Source organism: Chamaea fasciata, unplaced genomic scaffold (assembly GCF_029207755.1).
Source record: "Chamaea fasciata isolate MVZ Bird 193981 ecotype frontalis unplaced genomic scaffold, bChaFas1.0.hap1 SCAF_7, whole genome shotgun sequence".
Taxonomy (NCBI): Eukaryota; Metazoa; Chordata; class Aves; order Passeriformes; family Sylviidae; genus Chamaea; species Chamaea fasciata.
Genome location: NW_027094092.1, coordinates 616,868 through 634,533, shown reverse-complemented (window position 1 = coordinate 634,533; position 17,666 = coordinate 616,868). Strand labels below are relative to the sequence as shown.

The 17,666-nt window shown below is 52.7% G+C and overlaps 2 protein-coding genes across 10 annotated transcripts in view; one reads left to right on the top strand and one right to left on the bottom strand.

The window, feature by feature from the left end:
* PAK6 (p21 (RAC1) activated kinase 6) overlaps nucleotides 1-6,975 on the top strand; it is a 45,770-nt gene extending 38,795 nt beyond the window's left edge. For 7 of the 8 annotated variants that reach the window (XM_066187080.1, XM_066187086.1, XM_066187085.1 and 4 more), the window contains one exon: nucleotides 1,099-3,913. In XM_066187080.1, the coding sequence (XP_066043177.1) occupies nucleotides 1,099-1,266 (168 nt within the window). In that variant the 3' untranslated portion in view covers nucleotides 1,267-3,913. The other variant, XM_066187087.1, reaches the window with a different exon arrangement.
* Nucleotides 6,976-7,066: 91 nt separating this feature from the next.
* PLCB2 (phospholipase C beta 2) overlaps nucleotides 7,067-17,666 on the bottom strand; it is a 47,673-nt gene continuing 37,073 nt past the window's right edge. For both annotated transcript variants that reach the window (XM_066187075.1, XM_066187076.1), the window contains 2 exons: nucleotides 7,636-7,722; nucleotides 7,067-7,439 (listed from right to left, as the gene is read on the bottom strand). In XM_066187075.1, coding sequence (XP_066043172.1) covers nucleotides 7,167-7,439; nucleotides 7,636-7,722 — 360 coding nt within the window. In that variant the 3' untranslated portion in view covers nucleotides 7,067-7,166. The remainder of the gene's footprint in view (nucleotides 7,440-7,635; nucleotides 7,723-17,666) is intronic.

Genomic DNA, 17,666 nt, shown 5'->3' with positions numbered 1-17,666 from the left:
TTTTTGCCTTTGCAACACTAATTAAAATTTCACGGTCACATTCTGAACCTGGTGCTTGCTCTCCTTGGGCGCTGTAAAGCCATCCCGGTCTGGGTCACACTTTGCTTGGTGGCAGCCAGAGCTGGTTGTGGTCTTGCTCCGCTCCTCTTTGTACCGGGAAGCAAACTGGCTTCCAGCAGACCTCTGATACACAGGCGGGTGGGCATCCTCCGCAGCGTCCTGCTGGAGTGCAGCTCCAGCTGTGGATCCAGCCCTCTGTTCTGGTGCCAGCTCAGGCTCACTGCGGTCAGCGACTGCGGGACCGGGGGCAGCAGGTTAAAGGGATGCCGCCGAGGATAATCCCTGCTGCATTGCTAAAGCGTGGGCAGGCTTATTGACGGGGATGCAGGCTGGATCCTGGCACTCGTCCCGAGCTGTGTGCTGCCTTCTCCAGCAGTCCCATGCAAAGGCCTCCAGAGCGCTCCTGAGATGAGCAGTGTCTGTGTGAACAGTGTTTCAGGATCTACTAAGTGAACCAGAGCTGGGAAAATGCCCCCGGTCTAGCTGGATGTCATTATTAACATTAAAACAAATAAGCATATGCCAAGATCATTTTTTAGTCCATTTTAACAACGGAGAGGATTAAACCAGCCAGAGATGTGCAGGGTCTTGAAGTGATGATTGGAGCTGGCTACTCCCAGGCATTTACACCTTTTCCAAAGGACAAACCTGTGAGGTCATTCAGCCTTTTGGTACTTGTTCTGCAGCTTGTTCATCTTCTTGTACCGTTAGCCATGAGGGTTTTTCAGGCTCTCAGAACCTGTTGGAGAACTCTGTTTAACTCCCTTTCCATAATGTATGACCAGTGAAAGAATAGATCGATGCCCCCTTCCCACCCAAGTGATGTGCCCAGGTAGCAGGAATCCTGCAGAGTTTTTGAGCTGAAATCCAGGAACGTTTAAGTAACAAAATGGGAGGTAGAAGTAACCCAAATGGAAGGACGTGGCAGGCCGTCTTGTCTTAGTTGACTGTATCCCATTCTAAAGAAAACGACCTAGGCGTTGTGCCCGGTGGTGACAGAAATTTGCGGGGTTGACTTGGTTGGTTGCCTTTCCACAGACCTCCCCAGTTCTGAGGGACTTCTTGGAAAGGATGTTGACACGGGATCCGCTGGAAAGAGCAACGGCACAAGAACTTCTGGATCACCCCTTTTTGCTCCAGACAGGACTCCCAGAGTGCTTGGTGCCCCTTATCCAGCAGTACAGGAAGCGAACCTCCACCTGCTGACTTTATGTGAGGGGAAACTGTAGGGAAAAGGAGTGTTTATAAAAATATATAGAGAAAAAATTAAGAGCCCAGGCAGTCTCGACCTGTGAATGGTGCTTGGAACTTGCCAGTGATTGTTTTGGAGGACAAATGTGAATCCTGTCCATGCATCCTCAGCCTCCTGTGGCTTCTCCTTTGCTGAAGACAATCAGTACAGACGAGGTCTGAGTGAGACCAGGCCTGTCTCAAGGATAAAGCGGGTATTCCATGGCTTGCGGAGCCCTGCTGCCGAAGGGTGGCATCCGAAAGTGGAGTCTGAAGCTGTGTGCCTGAATGTCTGTGGGTTTCTGCACACCCTGGCTGCTGACTACTGAGCTGGAACGGTATTTCCCACCTAGAAATGTGATCTTTGTTTCCTTCATTGTACACTGGAGCCGTGAGCTTGACTCACTTTGGGGCACAGACACCTTTGAACTCTCAATGCACAAAGACTTCTTTTTTTTTTTCCTCTGAGACCTTTTCACAGATGATTTTAATTTCCTTTGGTTGAACGTGGACCTAGAAACTTGCACACACTTCCTTAGGGAGCAGATGTGATATGTATATATTTGTTTCTAAGTGGCTCTCTTGCATCAACGTGCTTCTCTTTTTGCTGCAGAATACGTATGGTTTAGTGGTCAATCTTGAATCCATTTCATGATTTTAAGTTTTTTGAAGGGGGAAACCCTTGGATTTGGGCCTCAAAGTGGACTCTGTGAAGGCCAGGTGCTCTTACCACCAGGATCTTATGGTTGAAGATTCACCATTTGCAACACCTTGTGAGCTGGTTGGAATGTGAACAGCGTGTTCCCATGTCTGGTTCCCGGGCACCAGGTCCTTTCTCCCAGGAGAGGCTGAGAGGTGCTGCCCTGGGGCAGTTATTGGGTAGCATTTTGGGGATGCTGTAGGAGACCAAAGGGAAATATTTGAGCTCTCCTGCACATCCCGGGACTGATTTTTGTGTTTGTGTGCTGCTGTCTGGCTATTGGTCTGCCCTTCCCCGTCAGCCCTTTACATCTGGAAGGTTTCTGGTTGTCGAAACAGCTCTTTCAGTTATTTTAACATAGTTTTAGGTATTTTGTATGCTGCACTTCTCTGATCGGTGAGATCCTCAAGGTAATTGGACTCTAGGTCGGGATTAACATTGTACAGTGGTGGTGTGTGTTGTTGTGAGGTCTCAAGAATATATTCGTACATGTGGAACTGGGATCTTGTTTTGAAACAATGGGTACCAAGGTTTTGGACTTTTAGTTATTCTCAGGACAGTCCTGCTGTCTCAGAAACTGACCTCAGAACTGCGTTTTCTGCAGAAGCTGTTCATAACCTCTGTCCTCTGCTATTTGCTCCAGCTACAGATCCTGCTTCAAAATTGAAGCCACAGTTGATTACTTGAAGTAATTTAGGCTGGAATTCATCTGCACTGCTGCCAACCGGTCTGCAGAGCGTGTAGGTTGGCTCTGTAGCCCATGGGGAGAGGAACACCCTGGAGGAACAGCTCCAGAGGTGATTCATCCCCTTGGTTCAGACACCTGCTGAAGGACAAAATAACTCTCTCTCTCACCCTTGGCAGGCAGAGAGGTCGTAGGGGGTTTCTGTAGACTGGATGTCTAAGTTTGGGGCTGATGGAGTTGGTTGAAATTAATTCATTAAGCTCCTCCTTAGCTGCACTGGAAATTTTTTGATGTAAAACGTTTCTGTATTCCAGATATATTGCTTTTTTTTTAATGCAAAAAAAAAAAGCAGGGCTTGGAAAAGATTTATAATTTGAAACAAACAGTCCTGCTTGTCTTTAGTTGTGAATCCTTTGCACTTGTGTTTTAAATTAAAGTAGTTCTTGATTTATTCATAAACCTGTTACAGCGTTGCGATGCTTAAAAACGTGGAGTTCAGAGATGCCAGTGTGAACCTTGGAGTCTGCTCTAACTTCCCTCTTCTGTGGCTGTATGGCTTCCAAAACGAGAGGAGACTGGGGCAGGAGCTGGGATCCTGAGTCCTGAAACAAAGGTTTATTGGAGACAGGGATGACAGGTTTAGCATTTAACACCGTTTCCTACTTTAGCCCAAATCTGACTAAACACAGTGAAAGAAGGCCCTGGAAAAACTGCATTCGAGTATCTTATGAAATTTTAAAATCTCATTACCATATTTGCGAGGAATGCAGAAAGGATCCATCTTCCTGTGCAGCGCAGAATTTAATTCCTGCTTCTTATGTTTCTCTCTTTGCAGTTCATGCACGGCACAGCACCAATTAACTGCTCCATTACTCAGATGAGTGTGGAATCAAACATAAATCCTAAGATAAACCTAGATTAGCTGAAGGATTGAAGCTCCGTCTCCAGGGCCAACAGCTCCTTCCCCAGGAACCAGGCAGGAGAGTGAGGATACAGAGCAGATTTGGAATTTTGTGTTGCAGTAGTGTTCAGGTCGGGATTTCATGTATGCTTGGTGACATCTGACTGTACAGCAAGGTGTAGCCTGTTCTCTGATGAGCTCAGAGCCTGCTCTTGGCTGGGTAATTAATGTTTTCTCTGAATATCTTTCCTTTCCTACAAGGGTGCGCTCGTGTCTCAGGGTTTGCTGCTGTTCTGTGTCATGTTTTCCCTGAATCCTTCCCTTTTATTTTCCTTCCTGTCAGCTTTGCTGGTATGGAGCTTTTTCCTTGCTGCCGTAGCCCTGGCAATCAGCATCCAGGAGGCCTTTGAAGACGGCACGTGGTATTTATATGAACAATTTGCTGAATCAAACGCGGAGTCTGTCAGTGCTGTCACATCCCAGTTGCACTGGTTTATCTATCATGGTGCCTGTCTTCCTCCAAGGGGCCTCTGATGTTGGATGCAGCAGCTCATTATCCCATTTATTTCAGAAGAGAGCGAGTCTTTGTCTAGAGGCCCCTGTTTTTTAACCAGTGGCAACAGAAGGACCCTGGTTCAAATGAGACTCCTGAATTCAACACTGAGTTAGCTTTGAGACATTGTTTGAGACAAACCCCGTAGACCGGGGAGAGCTACTGGCTGTGCCCTGGGCCCAGGGTATAACTGGGGATAACAAGTAATTAGATAATCTTGGAGAATCTTGGCACGTGGGATCCGTGTGGGGCAGGGAGAGTGTCTCTAAACTGGAATAGTTACTGTGCAGAAACTCCTTCTCTGAGTGCCTTTAGGCACAGCAGCAGTATCTCTGTGATGGAGGCAAAAAGGATTGGGGTCATGTAAGTACAGTGTCTCCTGTTTATGTCCCTTGCTGGGGTTGGAGTCCTCCTCTGCTTTAGACATCCCCATTATCTAATTTTTAATTATATTGTACAGAGTCTGGCCTCACTTAAATATTTTGGGCCAGAGAATGGGATCTCGAATACGCCACTTAAAAGATGAAAATTTGGAATGTACCTAAAGCTGCTGCTGTTCAGTGTCTGACCAGGTGCTACTGTTCTGTTGCCATTGGAGTGGGGTTCTGTGTGTAATGGCCTGACGAGAGGCCTGTCTGAGCCAAGTACCACAGGTAAGTGAAAACACAGGCAGGGCTGCACAGGAAGGAATCCTCAGCGATGTCTGAATCGCGTGGCAAGAACCAGCGCTGGAGAATCAGATGGCCCCTCTCCTCTGGAGTCTGTGAGTAACCAAACCCTGGTGTGAATTGTGCTGCTGGAGGGTGGTTGGCTTCCAGGTGTGCTCAGGAACCTTTGCAGTAGTATTTGGTTTAGTGGCTTTATTTATTATTTTTTATTTATTTATTTGTCCGTTTCCCATCTTGCAGAACTTTCCCCCATTTTGTGCAGACGGGGAGGTGTCAGAGGCCTTGGGCTCAGAGGGGCTTTACCCCGGGGAGAAAGGGGGTGATGCAGAGTGAGCCCTGGCTTTGCTTATAGTGATGCTTCCGTGTACACTCTGAAAAGTACATTTTGCAGGTGTTTTTTTAGCATTGAGGTGAATGTGTAAAAGATTGCACCTGTTTCTCATGAAATTTGGCATCAGTCCCCGGTGCCAGTGTTGGGTTCCATAACAGAAACTGTGATGGGGTTGTAAGGGCACAAGTTGTTGTGGTGGGTTTCAAACGTCAGTGGATGTTAATGCCACGTATCCCAAGTGCTGCAGTTCCATATTCTTAGCCCCGTGGCATAGTCCAGCTGAGCTCTGGTCAGTTTTGAAATGCCCACCCCTCAAGGAGCCCCCTGCAGAGCGTTTTGCTCTGGGGCTGTGGCAGGCCTTGCTTTGGCCTCTGGATTTGTGCTGTTCAGAGCTGTCGGGGCACTGGTGCTCTGCGTGGGGAAGGGGCAGAGCAATGGGTTCTGCTGGCTCTCACAGGGCTCCTGGGGAGCACCTGGTGCCAGGGCAGGAATTAGAAGGCTCCAGGCTGGAAAGTGAAGCTGTTGGGGAATTGCGGCAGGCTGGAGGGAAGGAGACTGGTGCTGTTGTCCATTGTCACAGCTTGTGCTGGTGCTCTTGGCAGGAGCAGCCTGTGAGATTGAACCTGGCCAACCTGACTTGGACTGTTTGTCCTGTCCCGTGCTGCGTGGAGGGACAGGAGCATGTTCTGCCTGCCGCTGGCCCTGTGCAACATGGCACTGGAGGAAGGAAAACTGCAAACCCTGGCCCTGCTGTTGGGTCCTGGCTTTCCAGGTGTGCCTCTCTAAGGTTTATTTTGTGGGATTTGTTTCCAGTGAGGGTGTGAGGGAAAAAAACCCAATCCCTGGAATTTTGGCAGGGTGTGAAGAAGGGGCCACATTGTGCTGATGTTCTGGTGTGACACTGGTGTCTGGGTTCCCTCCAGGGAGTGATGGGACAGATTTTCCTTTAACATATCCTCTGTGGACAGACAAACACCCAGGGACCTGGACACACAGACAGATAGAATAGAGATGCACAGAAGGACAGACATGTGGACACAGCCCCAGGGGTGGACAGACACACATGGACACAGAGACTGATGGAGACGTGAACACACAGACGCAGAGACACAGGGATGTGGACACATAGAGCTTCATAAAGACAGACATGAGCACACACCCGGGCACAAAAAAATACACACGGACACAGCTGGGTGGATGGACACAGACACACAGTCCCACACTGAGACAGACACAGCTACACGTACATCTGGACACACAGACACACACGCTACCTGCAGCTTAGTAACAAGTGACCCCGTTGTTTAAGAACAGCAATGTTTTAATTTTTTTAGAAAATAAATAATTCAGAAATGTACAATCCATAATTCCAGTACTCGGGTGACACCACAGGGGAGATGTGGACGCTTGCTGGGTGTTCAGACCAGGCTTGGAATGTGCTGTCTCATACCTGCTTGCCCTGGGGTTTGGTTTGTTTTATAGCAGCATTTGTAATTGTTTATTAATGCAGCTTCAGGCGTAACTGTTCTCCTGCAGGACGCAGGGCCTGCTGTGGGTTGCTGTGACTGAGCCCACTTTCCACACCCCTCGCTCCCTATCTGTGGTGTCTCTGTATCAGTGTTTAGGGGTTTTTGTTTGGTTTGTTTATTGCTGTTTCATTGAACCGTGTGGAAGATGGTAGGAGGAGCTGGACTGATGTGAAGGGATGCATGTGAGGCATGATGAGGGAACTGACTCTAAAAACTGGTCTGAATGCCAAGTAAATAAAATATTCCTGTAGCTGCTGCTGTGATGCCATCAGGGAGCTGGTCTGCAGGCACAGGCCCTTTCCCACTGCTGAAAATACCTCAGAGTTCAGACTGTGGAACACAGAGGGTGAAGTACTCTGAAGGGTCAGCTCTCCGGCCTGCTTCCAGCTATCTGGGATAATGTAGTACATTCCTGAAGGATTTCAGGAGCTCCCCAGAAGGAAAGGGATGGCAGTAGTTTACTTGACCATACACCTTTCTTGCAATGAACAGTGAGGAAGCGACTCGACTCAGAATATGCTCTCTTCTATCTCCACATCCATTGCAGCTCCTGAGGGCTCAGTCATTGCCAGTGTAAGCCTGGACGCCTCTGCCACCGGGATGTTTGCTTCCAGTTGGTCTGTAAAGTCTTGCTCTCCCTCAGGTATGCTCTGCCCTGCTTCCTTCCCAGTCTGCGGCTCTCCAGGAAAGCTGGCTTTGGTGTAGTTTTTCACCATCTCCTGAACCTCCATGTTCAGAGTTCTCAACTTCTCCTCATATTCCACCCGCACCTGCTGCTGGAGCTGCAAATGGAGAACCAGGTCATTCCCACACACTGGAGCCAAGCAGAGACCAGGAGCTCTGGGATGAGCCCCTGGTCCTTCTGGGGTCTGTGTGGGCCCCTCATCCAATTCCTCAAACCCCGGGAATGGCTGGGCTGAGGGTGGCAACACCAATCCTCGTGTGCCGAGGAACAGCCCGGAGCCTCGACATCCGTACCTGGCTTTCTCTCTCCTTGATGGACTGCAGACTTGCTGCCTGCTTCTCCTCCAGTCTCTGCTGCAACCTGCCAGTCTTCTCCGTCACCTTTAAAAAGAATAAATCAATCCCCCTCGGGTCCCAGTTTGATAAGCAAGGGCTTTGGACAGCTCAGCAGGGTGGGCCTGGAGCAGCAGCCTGGAGTCAGGGACACTGTGACAGCCTGGCAGGTTGGTACACACAGGGACACCTGCACAGAGAGACATGGATATGCAGACACCCATGGACACACCGGGACAGAGGGACACAGACACGCCTATGGACACAGGCGCACAGACAGACACTGGACATGGATCCAAAAATGGGGACACAGACACATGGACACAGACAGGACATGGACACACACGGGACATGGACACAGACAGGGACATGGAGACAGGCAGGGACATGGACACAGACAGGGACATGGACACACACAGGACATGGACACAGACAGGGACATGGACACACACAGGACATGGACACAGACAGGGACATGGACACAGGCAGGGACATGGACACAGACAGGGACATGGACACAGGGAGAAGGACACACACGGGACATGGACACAGACAGGGACATGGACACACACAGGACATGGACACACACGGGACATGGACACAGACAGGGACATGGACACACACAGGACATGGACACAGACAGGGACATGGACACAGGCAGGACATGGACACACGCAGGGACATGGACACAGACAGGACATGGACACACGCAGGGACATGGACACAGACAGGACATGGACACACACAGGGACATGGAGACACGCAGGGACAGGGAGACACACACAGCACATGGACACATACAGAGACATGGACACAGGACATGGACACAGGGACATGGACACAGGCAGGGACACGGACACACACGGGACATGGACACAGACAGGGACATGGACACAGACAGGGACATGGACACACACAGGGAGAAGGACACACACGGGACATGGACACACACAGGGACATGGACACACACAGGGAGAAGGACACAGGACATGGACACAGGGACATGGACACAGACAGGGACATGGACACAGGCAGGGACATGGAGACACAGACAGGGACATGGACACACGCAGGGACATGGACACTGACAAGGACATGGACACAGACAGGGACATGGACACAGACAGGGACATGGACACAGACAGGGAGAAGGACACACACGGGACAAGGACACACACAGGGACATGGACACACACAGGACATGGACACACACAGGGACATGGACATAGACACACGCAAGGAGAAGGACACAGGACATGGACACAGGGACATGGACACAGACAGGGACATGGACACACACAGGGACATGGAGACACAGACAGGGACATGGAGACAAGCAGGGACAGGGACACACACAGCACATGGACACATACAGAGACATCGACACACACAGGGACATGGACACAGAAGGGACATGGACACAAGGACATGGACACAGGGACATGGACACAGGCAGGGACATGGACACACACAGGACATGGACACAGACAGGGACATGGACACACACAGGGAGAAGGACACACACAGGGACATGGACACACACGGGACATGGACACGCACGAGACATGGACACAGACAGGACATGGACACACGCAGGACATGGACACACGCAGGGACATGGACACACACAGAGACATCGACACACACAGGGACAAGGACACACACGGGACACGGACACACACAAGGACATGGACACAGAAGGGACATGGACACAGGACATGGACACAGGGACATGGACACACACAGGGACATGGACACAGGACATGGACACAGAGACATGGACACAGGCAGGGACATGGACACAGACAGAGACATGGACACACACAGGGACATGGATACACACACAGGGACATGGACACACACAGGACATGGACACACACAGGGACATGGACACACACAGGGACATGGAGACACAGACAGGGACATGGACACAGGCAGGGACATGGACACACACAGGGACATGGACACTGACAAGGACATGGACACAGACAAGGACATGGACACACACAGGACATGGACACACACAGGGACATGGACACACACATGACATGGACACACACGGGACATGGACACAGACAGGGACATGGACACAGACAGGGACATGGACATAGGCAGGGACATGGAGACACAGACAGGGACATGGACACACGCAGGGACATGGACACTGACAAGGACATGGACACAGACAAGGACATGGACACACACAGGACATGGACACACACAGGACATGGACACAGGCAGGGACATGGAGACACAGACAGGGACATGGACACAGGGACATGGACACACGCAGGGACATGGACACAGGCAGGGACATGGACACAGGCAGGGACATGGACACACACAGGGACATGGACACACACAGGACATGGACACAGACAGGGACATGGACACACACAGGGAGAAGGACACACACAGGGAGAAGGACACAGACAGGGACATGGACACACACGGGACATGGACACACACGGGACAGGGACACAGACAGGACATGGAAACAGACAGGGACATGGACACACACAAGGACATGGACACAGAAGGGACATGGACACAGGACATGGACACAGGGACATGGACACAGGCAGGGACATGGACACAGACAGGGACATGGACACAGACAGGGACATGGATACACACACAGGGACATGGACACAGACAGGGAGAAGGACACAGACAGGGAGAAGGACACAGACAGGGAGAAGGACACACACGGGACAAGGACACAGACAGGGACACGGACACACACGGGACATGGACCAAACATGGACATGGACACACACAGGGACATGGACACACACGGGACAAGGACACAGACAGGGAATCGGACACACACGTGACATGGACCAAACATGGACATGGACACAGACAGGGACATGGACACACACAGGGACATGGACACGGGCAGGGACATGGACACACACAGGGACATGGACACACACAGGGAGAGGGACACAGGACATGGACACAGACAGGGACATGGACACACACAGGACATGGACACAGACAGGGACATGGACACACACAGGACATGGACACACACAGGGACATGGACACACACAGGACATGGACACAGACAGGGACATGGACACACACAGGGAGAAGGACACACACAGGGAGAAGGACACAGACAGGGACATGGAGACACAGACAGGGACATGGGACACAGACAGGGACATGGACACAGACAGGGACATGGACACACACAGGGACATGGACACACACAGGACATGGACACAGACAGGGACATGGACACACACAGGGAGAAGGACACACACAGGGAGAAGGACACAGACAGGGACATGGACACACACGAGACAGGGACACAGACAGGACATGGAAACAGACAGGGACATGGACACACACAGGACATGGACACAGACAGGGACATGGACACAGACAGGGACATGGACACACACAGGGACATGGAGACACAGACCGGGACATGGACACACACAGGGACATGGACACTGACAAGGACACGGACACAGACAGGGACATGGACACACACAGGGAGAAGGACACACACAGGGAGAAGGACACAGACAGGGACATGGACACACACAGGGACATGGACACACAGAGACATGGACACACACAGGGACATGGACACAGACAGGGACATGGACACACACAGGGACATGGAGACACACAGGGAGAAGGACACACACAGGGACATGGACACAGACAGGGACATGGACACACACAGGGACATGGACACAGAAGGGACATGGACACAGGACATGGACACAGGGATATGGACACACACAGGGACATGGACACAGAAGGGACATGGACACAGGACATGGACACAGGGACATGGACACAGGCAGGGACATGGACACACACGGGACATGGACACAGACAGGAACATGGACACAGACAGGGACATGGACACAGGCAGGACATGGACACGCAGGGACATGGACACAGGCAGGGAGAAGGACACAGGACATGGACACAGGGACATGGACACAGGCAGGGACATGGACACACACAGGACATGGACACACACAGGACATGGACACAGACAGGGACATGGACACAGGCAGGGACATGGAGACACAGACAGGGACATGGACACACGCAGGGACATGGACACACGCAGGGACATGGACACACGCAGGGACATGGACACACGCAGGGAGAAGGACACACACAGGGAGAAGGACACACACGGGACATGGACACACACAGGGACATGGACACACACGGGACATGGACACACACAGGGACATGGACACACACAAGGACATGGACACAGAAGGGACATGGACACAGGACATGGACACAGGGACATGGACACACACAGGACATGGACACAGACAGGGACATGGACACAGACAGGGACATGGACACAGACAGGGACATGGACACACACAGGGAGAAGGACACACACAGGGAGAAGGACACAGACAGGGACATGGACACACACGGGACATGGACACACACAGGGACATGGACACACACAGGGACATGGACACACACAGGGACATGGACACACACAAGGACATGGACACAGGACATGGACACATGGACATGGACACACACAGGGACATGGACACAGGACATGGACACAGAGACATGGACACAGGCAGGGACATGGACACAGACAGGGACATGGACACAGACAGGGAGAAGGACACAGACAGGGAGAAGGACACACACGGGACATGGACACACACGGGACAAGGACACAGACAGGGACACGGACACACACGGGACATGGACACACACAGGGACATGGACACACAAAGGGACATGGACACACACGGGACATGGACACGGGACATGGACACAGGGACATGGACACACACAGGGACATGGACACACACAGGGAGAGGGACACAGGACATGGACACAGACAGGGACATGGACACACACAGGACATGGACACACACAGGACATGGACACAGACAGGGACATGGACACAGGCAGGGACATGGAGACACAGACAGGGACATGGGCACACGCAGGGACATGGGACACAGACAGGGACATGGACACACACGGGACATGGACACACACAGGACATGGACACAGAAGGGACATGGACACACACAGGACATGGACACAGACAGGGACATGGACACACACAGGGTCATGGACACAGACAGGGACATGGACACACACAGGACATGGACACAGACAGGGACATGGACACACACAGGGACATGGACACTGACAAGGACATGAACACAGACAGGACATGGACATAGACAGGGACATGGACACACACAGGGAGAAGGACACAGGACATGGACACAGGGACATGGACACAGGCAGGGACATGGACACACACAGGGACAGGGACATGGACAAAGACAGGGACATGGACACACAAAGGGACATGGAGACACAGACAGGGACATGGAGACAAGCAGGGACAGGGACACACACAGCACATGGACACATACAGAGACATCGACACACACAGGGACATGGACACAGAAGGGACATGGACACAGGACATGGACACAGGGACATGGACACAGGCAGGGACATGGACACAGGCAGGGACATGGACACACACGGGACATGGACACAGACAGGAACATGGACACAGACAGGGACATGGACACAGGCAGGGACAGGGACACATGCAGGGACATGGACACACACAGCACATGGACACACACAGAGACATCGACACACACGGGACACGGACACACACAAGGACTTGGCACAGAAGGGACATGGACACACACAGGGACATGGACACAGGACATGGACACAGAGACATGGACACAGACAGGGACATGGACACAGACAGGGACATGGACACACACAGGGACATGGACACACACAGGGAGAAGGACACAGGACATGGACACAGGGACATGGACACAGACAGGGACATGGACACTGACAAGGACATGGACACAGACAGGGACATGGAGACACAGACAGGGACATGGACACACGCAGGGACATGGACACACACAGGACATGGACACACACGGGACATGGACACACACAGGGACATGGACCCACACAGGGACATGGACACAGACAGGGACATGGACACACGCAGGGACATGGACACACACAGGGACATGGACACACAGAGGGACATGGACACACACAGGACATGGACACAGGCAGGGACATGGACACAGACAGGGACATGGACACACACAGGACATGGACACAGACAGGGACATGGAGACACAGACAGGGACATGGACACAGGCAGGGACATGGACACACACAGGGACATGGACACACACAGGGAGAAGGACACACACGGGACATGGACACAGACAGGGACATGGACACACACAGGGACATGGACACACACGGGACATGGACACAGACAGGGACATGGACACAGACAGGGACATGGACACACACAGGACATGGACACAGACAGGGACATGGACACACACGGGACATGGACACAGACAGGGACATGGACACACACAGGGACATGGACACAGAAGGGACATGGACACAGGACATGGACACAGGGACATGGACACAGGCAGGGACATGGACACACATGGGACATGGACACAGACAGGGAATTGGACACAGACAGGGACATGGACACAGGCAGGACATGGACACGCAGGGACATGGACACAGGCAGGGAGAAGGACACAGGACATGGACACAGGGACATGGACACAGGCAGGGACATGGACACACACGGGACATGGACACACACAGGACATGGACACACACAGGACATGGACACAGACAAGGACATGGACACAGAAGGGACATGGACACAGGACATGGACACAGAGACATGGACACAGGCAGGGACATGGACACAGACAGGGACATGGACACAGACAGGGACATGGATACACACACAGGGACATGGACACAGACAGGGAGAAGGACACAGACAGGGAGAAGGACACACACGGGACAAGGACACAGACAGGGACACGGACACACACAGGACATGGACACACACAGGGACATGGACACACACAGGGACATGGACACACACAGGGACATGGAGACACAGACAGGGACATGGACACAGGCAGGGACATGGACCCACACATGGACATGGACACACACGGGACATGGACACACACAGGGACATGGACACACACGGGACAAGGACACAGACAGGGACACGGACACACACGGGACATGGACACACACAGGGACATGGACACAGGCAGGGACATGGACACACACAGGGACATGGACACACACAGGGACATGGACACACACAGGGAGAGGGACACAGGACATGGACACAGACAGGGACATGGACACACACACAGGACATGGACACACACAGGACATGGACACAGACAGGGACATGGACACAGGCAGGGACATGGAGACACAGACAGGGACATGGACACACACGGGACATGGACACACACAGGACATGGACACACACAGGGAGAAGGACACACACAGGGACATGGACACACACAGGGACATGGACACACACAGGACATGGACACAGACAGGGACATGGACACAGGCAGGGACATGGAGACACAGACAGGGACATGGGCACACGCAGGGACATGGGACACAGACAGGGACATGGACACACACGGGACATGGACACACACAGGACATGGACACAGACAGGGACATGGACACACACAGGGTCATGGACACAGACAGGGACATGGACACACACAGGGACATGGACACTGACGAGGACATGAACACAGACAGGACATGGACATAGACAGGGACATGGACACACACAGGGAGAAGGACACAGGACATGGACACAGGGACATGGACACAGGCAGGGACATGGACACACACAGGGACAGGGACATGGACAAAGACAGGGACATGGACACACACAGGGAGAAGGACACACACAGGGAGAAGGACACAGACAGGGACATGGACACACACGGGACATGGACACACACAGGGACATGGACACACACAGGGACATGGACACAGAAGGGACATGGACACAGGACATGGACACAGGGACATGGACACACACAGGGACATGGACACAGGACATGGACACAGAGACATGGACACAGGCAGGGACATGGACACAGACAGGGACATGGACACAGACAGGGACATGGATACACACACAGGGACATGGATACACACACAGGGACATGGACACAGACAGGGAGAAGGACACACACGGGACATGGACACACACGGGACAAGGACACAGACAGGGACACGGACACACACGGGACATGGACACACACAGGGACATGGACACACACAGGGACATGGACACACAAAGGGACATGGACACACAAAGGGACATGGACACACACAGGGACATGGACACACACAGGACATGGACACACACAGGACATGGACACAGACAGGGACATGGACACACACAGGGACATGGGCACACGCAGGGACATGGGACACAGACAGGGACATGGACACACACGGGACATGGACACACACAGGGACATGGACACACACAGGGACATGGACACACAAAGGGACATGGACACACAAAGGGACATGGACACACACAAGGACTTGGCACAGAAGGGACATGGACACACACAGGGACATGGACACAGGACATGGACACAGAGACATGGACACAGACAGGGACATGGACACAGACAGGGACATGGACACAGACAGGGAGAAGGACACACACGGGACAAGGACACACACAGGGACATGGACACACACAGGGACATGGACACACACAGGGACATGGACACAGACAGGGACATGGACACTGACAAGGACATGGACACAGACAGGGACATGGACACTGACAAGGACATGGACACAGACAGGGACATGGACACACGCAGGGACATGGACACACACAGGACATGGACACACACGGGACATGGACACACACAGGGACATGGACACACACGGGACATGGACACACAAAGGGACATGGACACACAAAGGGACATGGACACAGGACATGGACACAGGGACATGGACACACACAGGGACATGGACACACACAGGACATGGACACACACAGGACATGGACACAGACAGGGACATGGACACAGGCAGGGACATGGAGACACAGACAGGGACATGGGCACACGCAGGGACATGGGACACAGACAGGGACATGGACACACACAGGACATGGACACAGACAGGGACATGGACACACACAGGGTCATGGACACAGACAGGGACATGGACACACACAGGACATGGACACAGACAGGGACATGGACACACACAGGGACATGGACACTGACAAGGACATGAACACAGACAGGACATGGACACACACAGGACATGGACATAGACAGGGACATGGACACACACAGGGAGAAGGACACAGGACATGGACACAGGGACATGGACACAGGCAGGGACATGGACACACACAGGGACAGGGACATGGACAAAGACAGGGACATGGACACACAAAGGGACATGGAGACACAGACAGGGACATGGAGACAAGCAGGGACAGGGACACACACAGCACATGGACACATACAGAGACATCGACACACACAGGGACATGGACACAGAAGGGACATGGACACAGGACATGGACACAGGACATGGACACAGGCAGGGACATGGACACAGACAGGGACATGGACACACACAGGGACATGGACACAGGCAGGGACATGGACACACACGGGACATGGACACAGACAGGAACATGGACACAGACAGGGACATGGACACAGGCAGGGACAGGGACACATGCAGGGACATGGACACACACAGCACATGGACACACAGAGGGACATGGACACACACAGGACATGGACACAGGCAGGGACATGGACACACACAGGGACATGGACACAGACAGGGACATGGACACAGACAGGGACATGGACACAGACAGGGACATGGACACTGACAAGGACATGGACACAGACAAGGACATGGACACAGACAAGGACATGGACACTGACAAGGACATGGACACAGACAGGGACATGGACACACACGGGACATGGACACAGACAGGGACATGGACACAGACAGGGACATGGACACAGACAGGGACATGGACACACACAGGGACATGGACACACACAGGGAGAAGG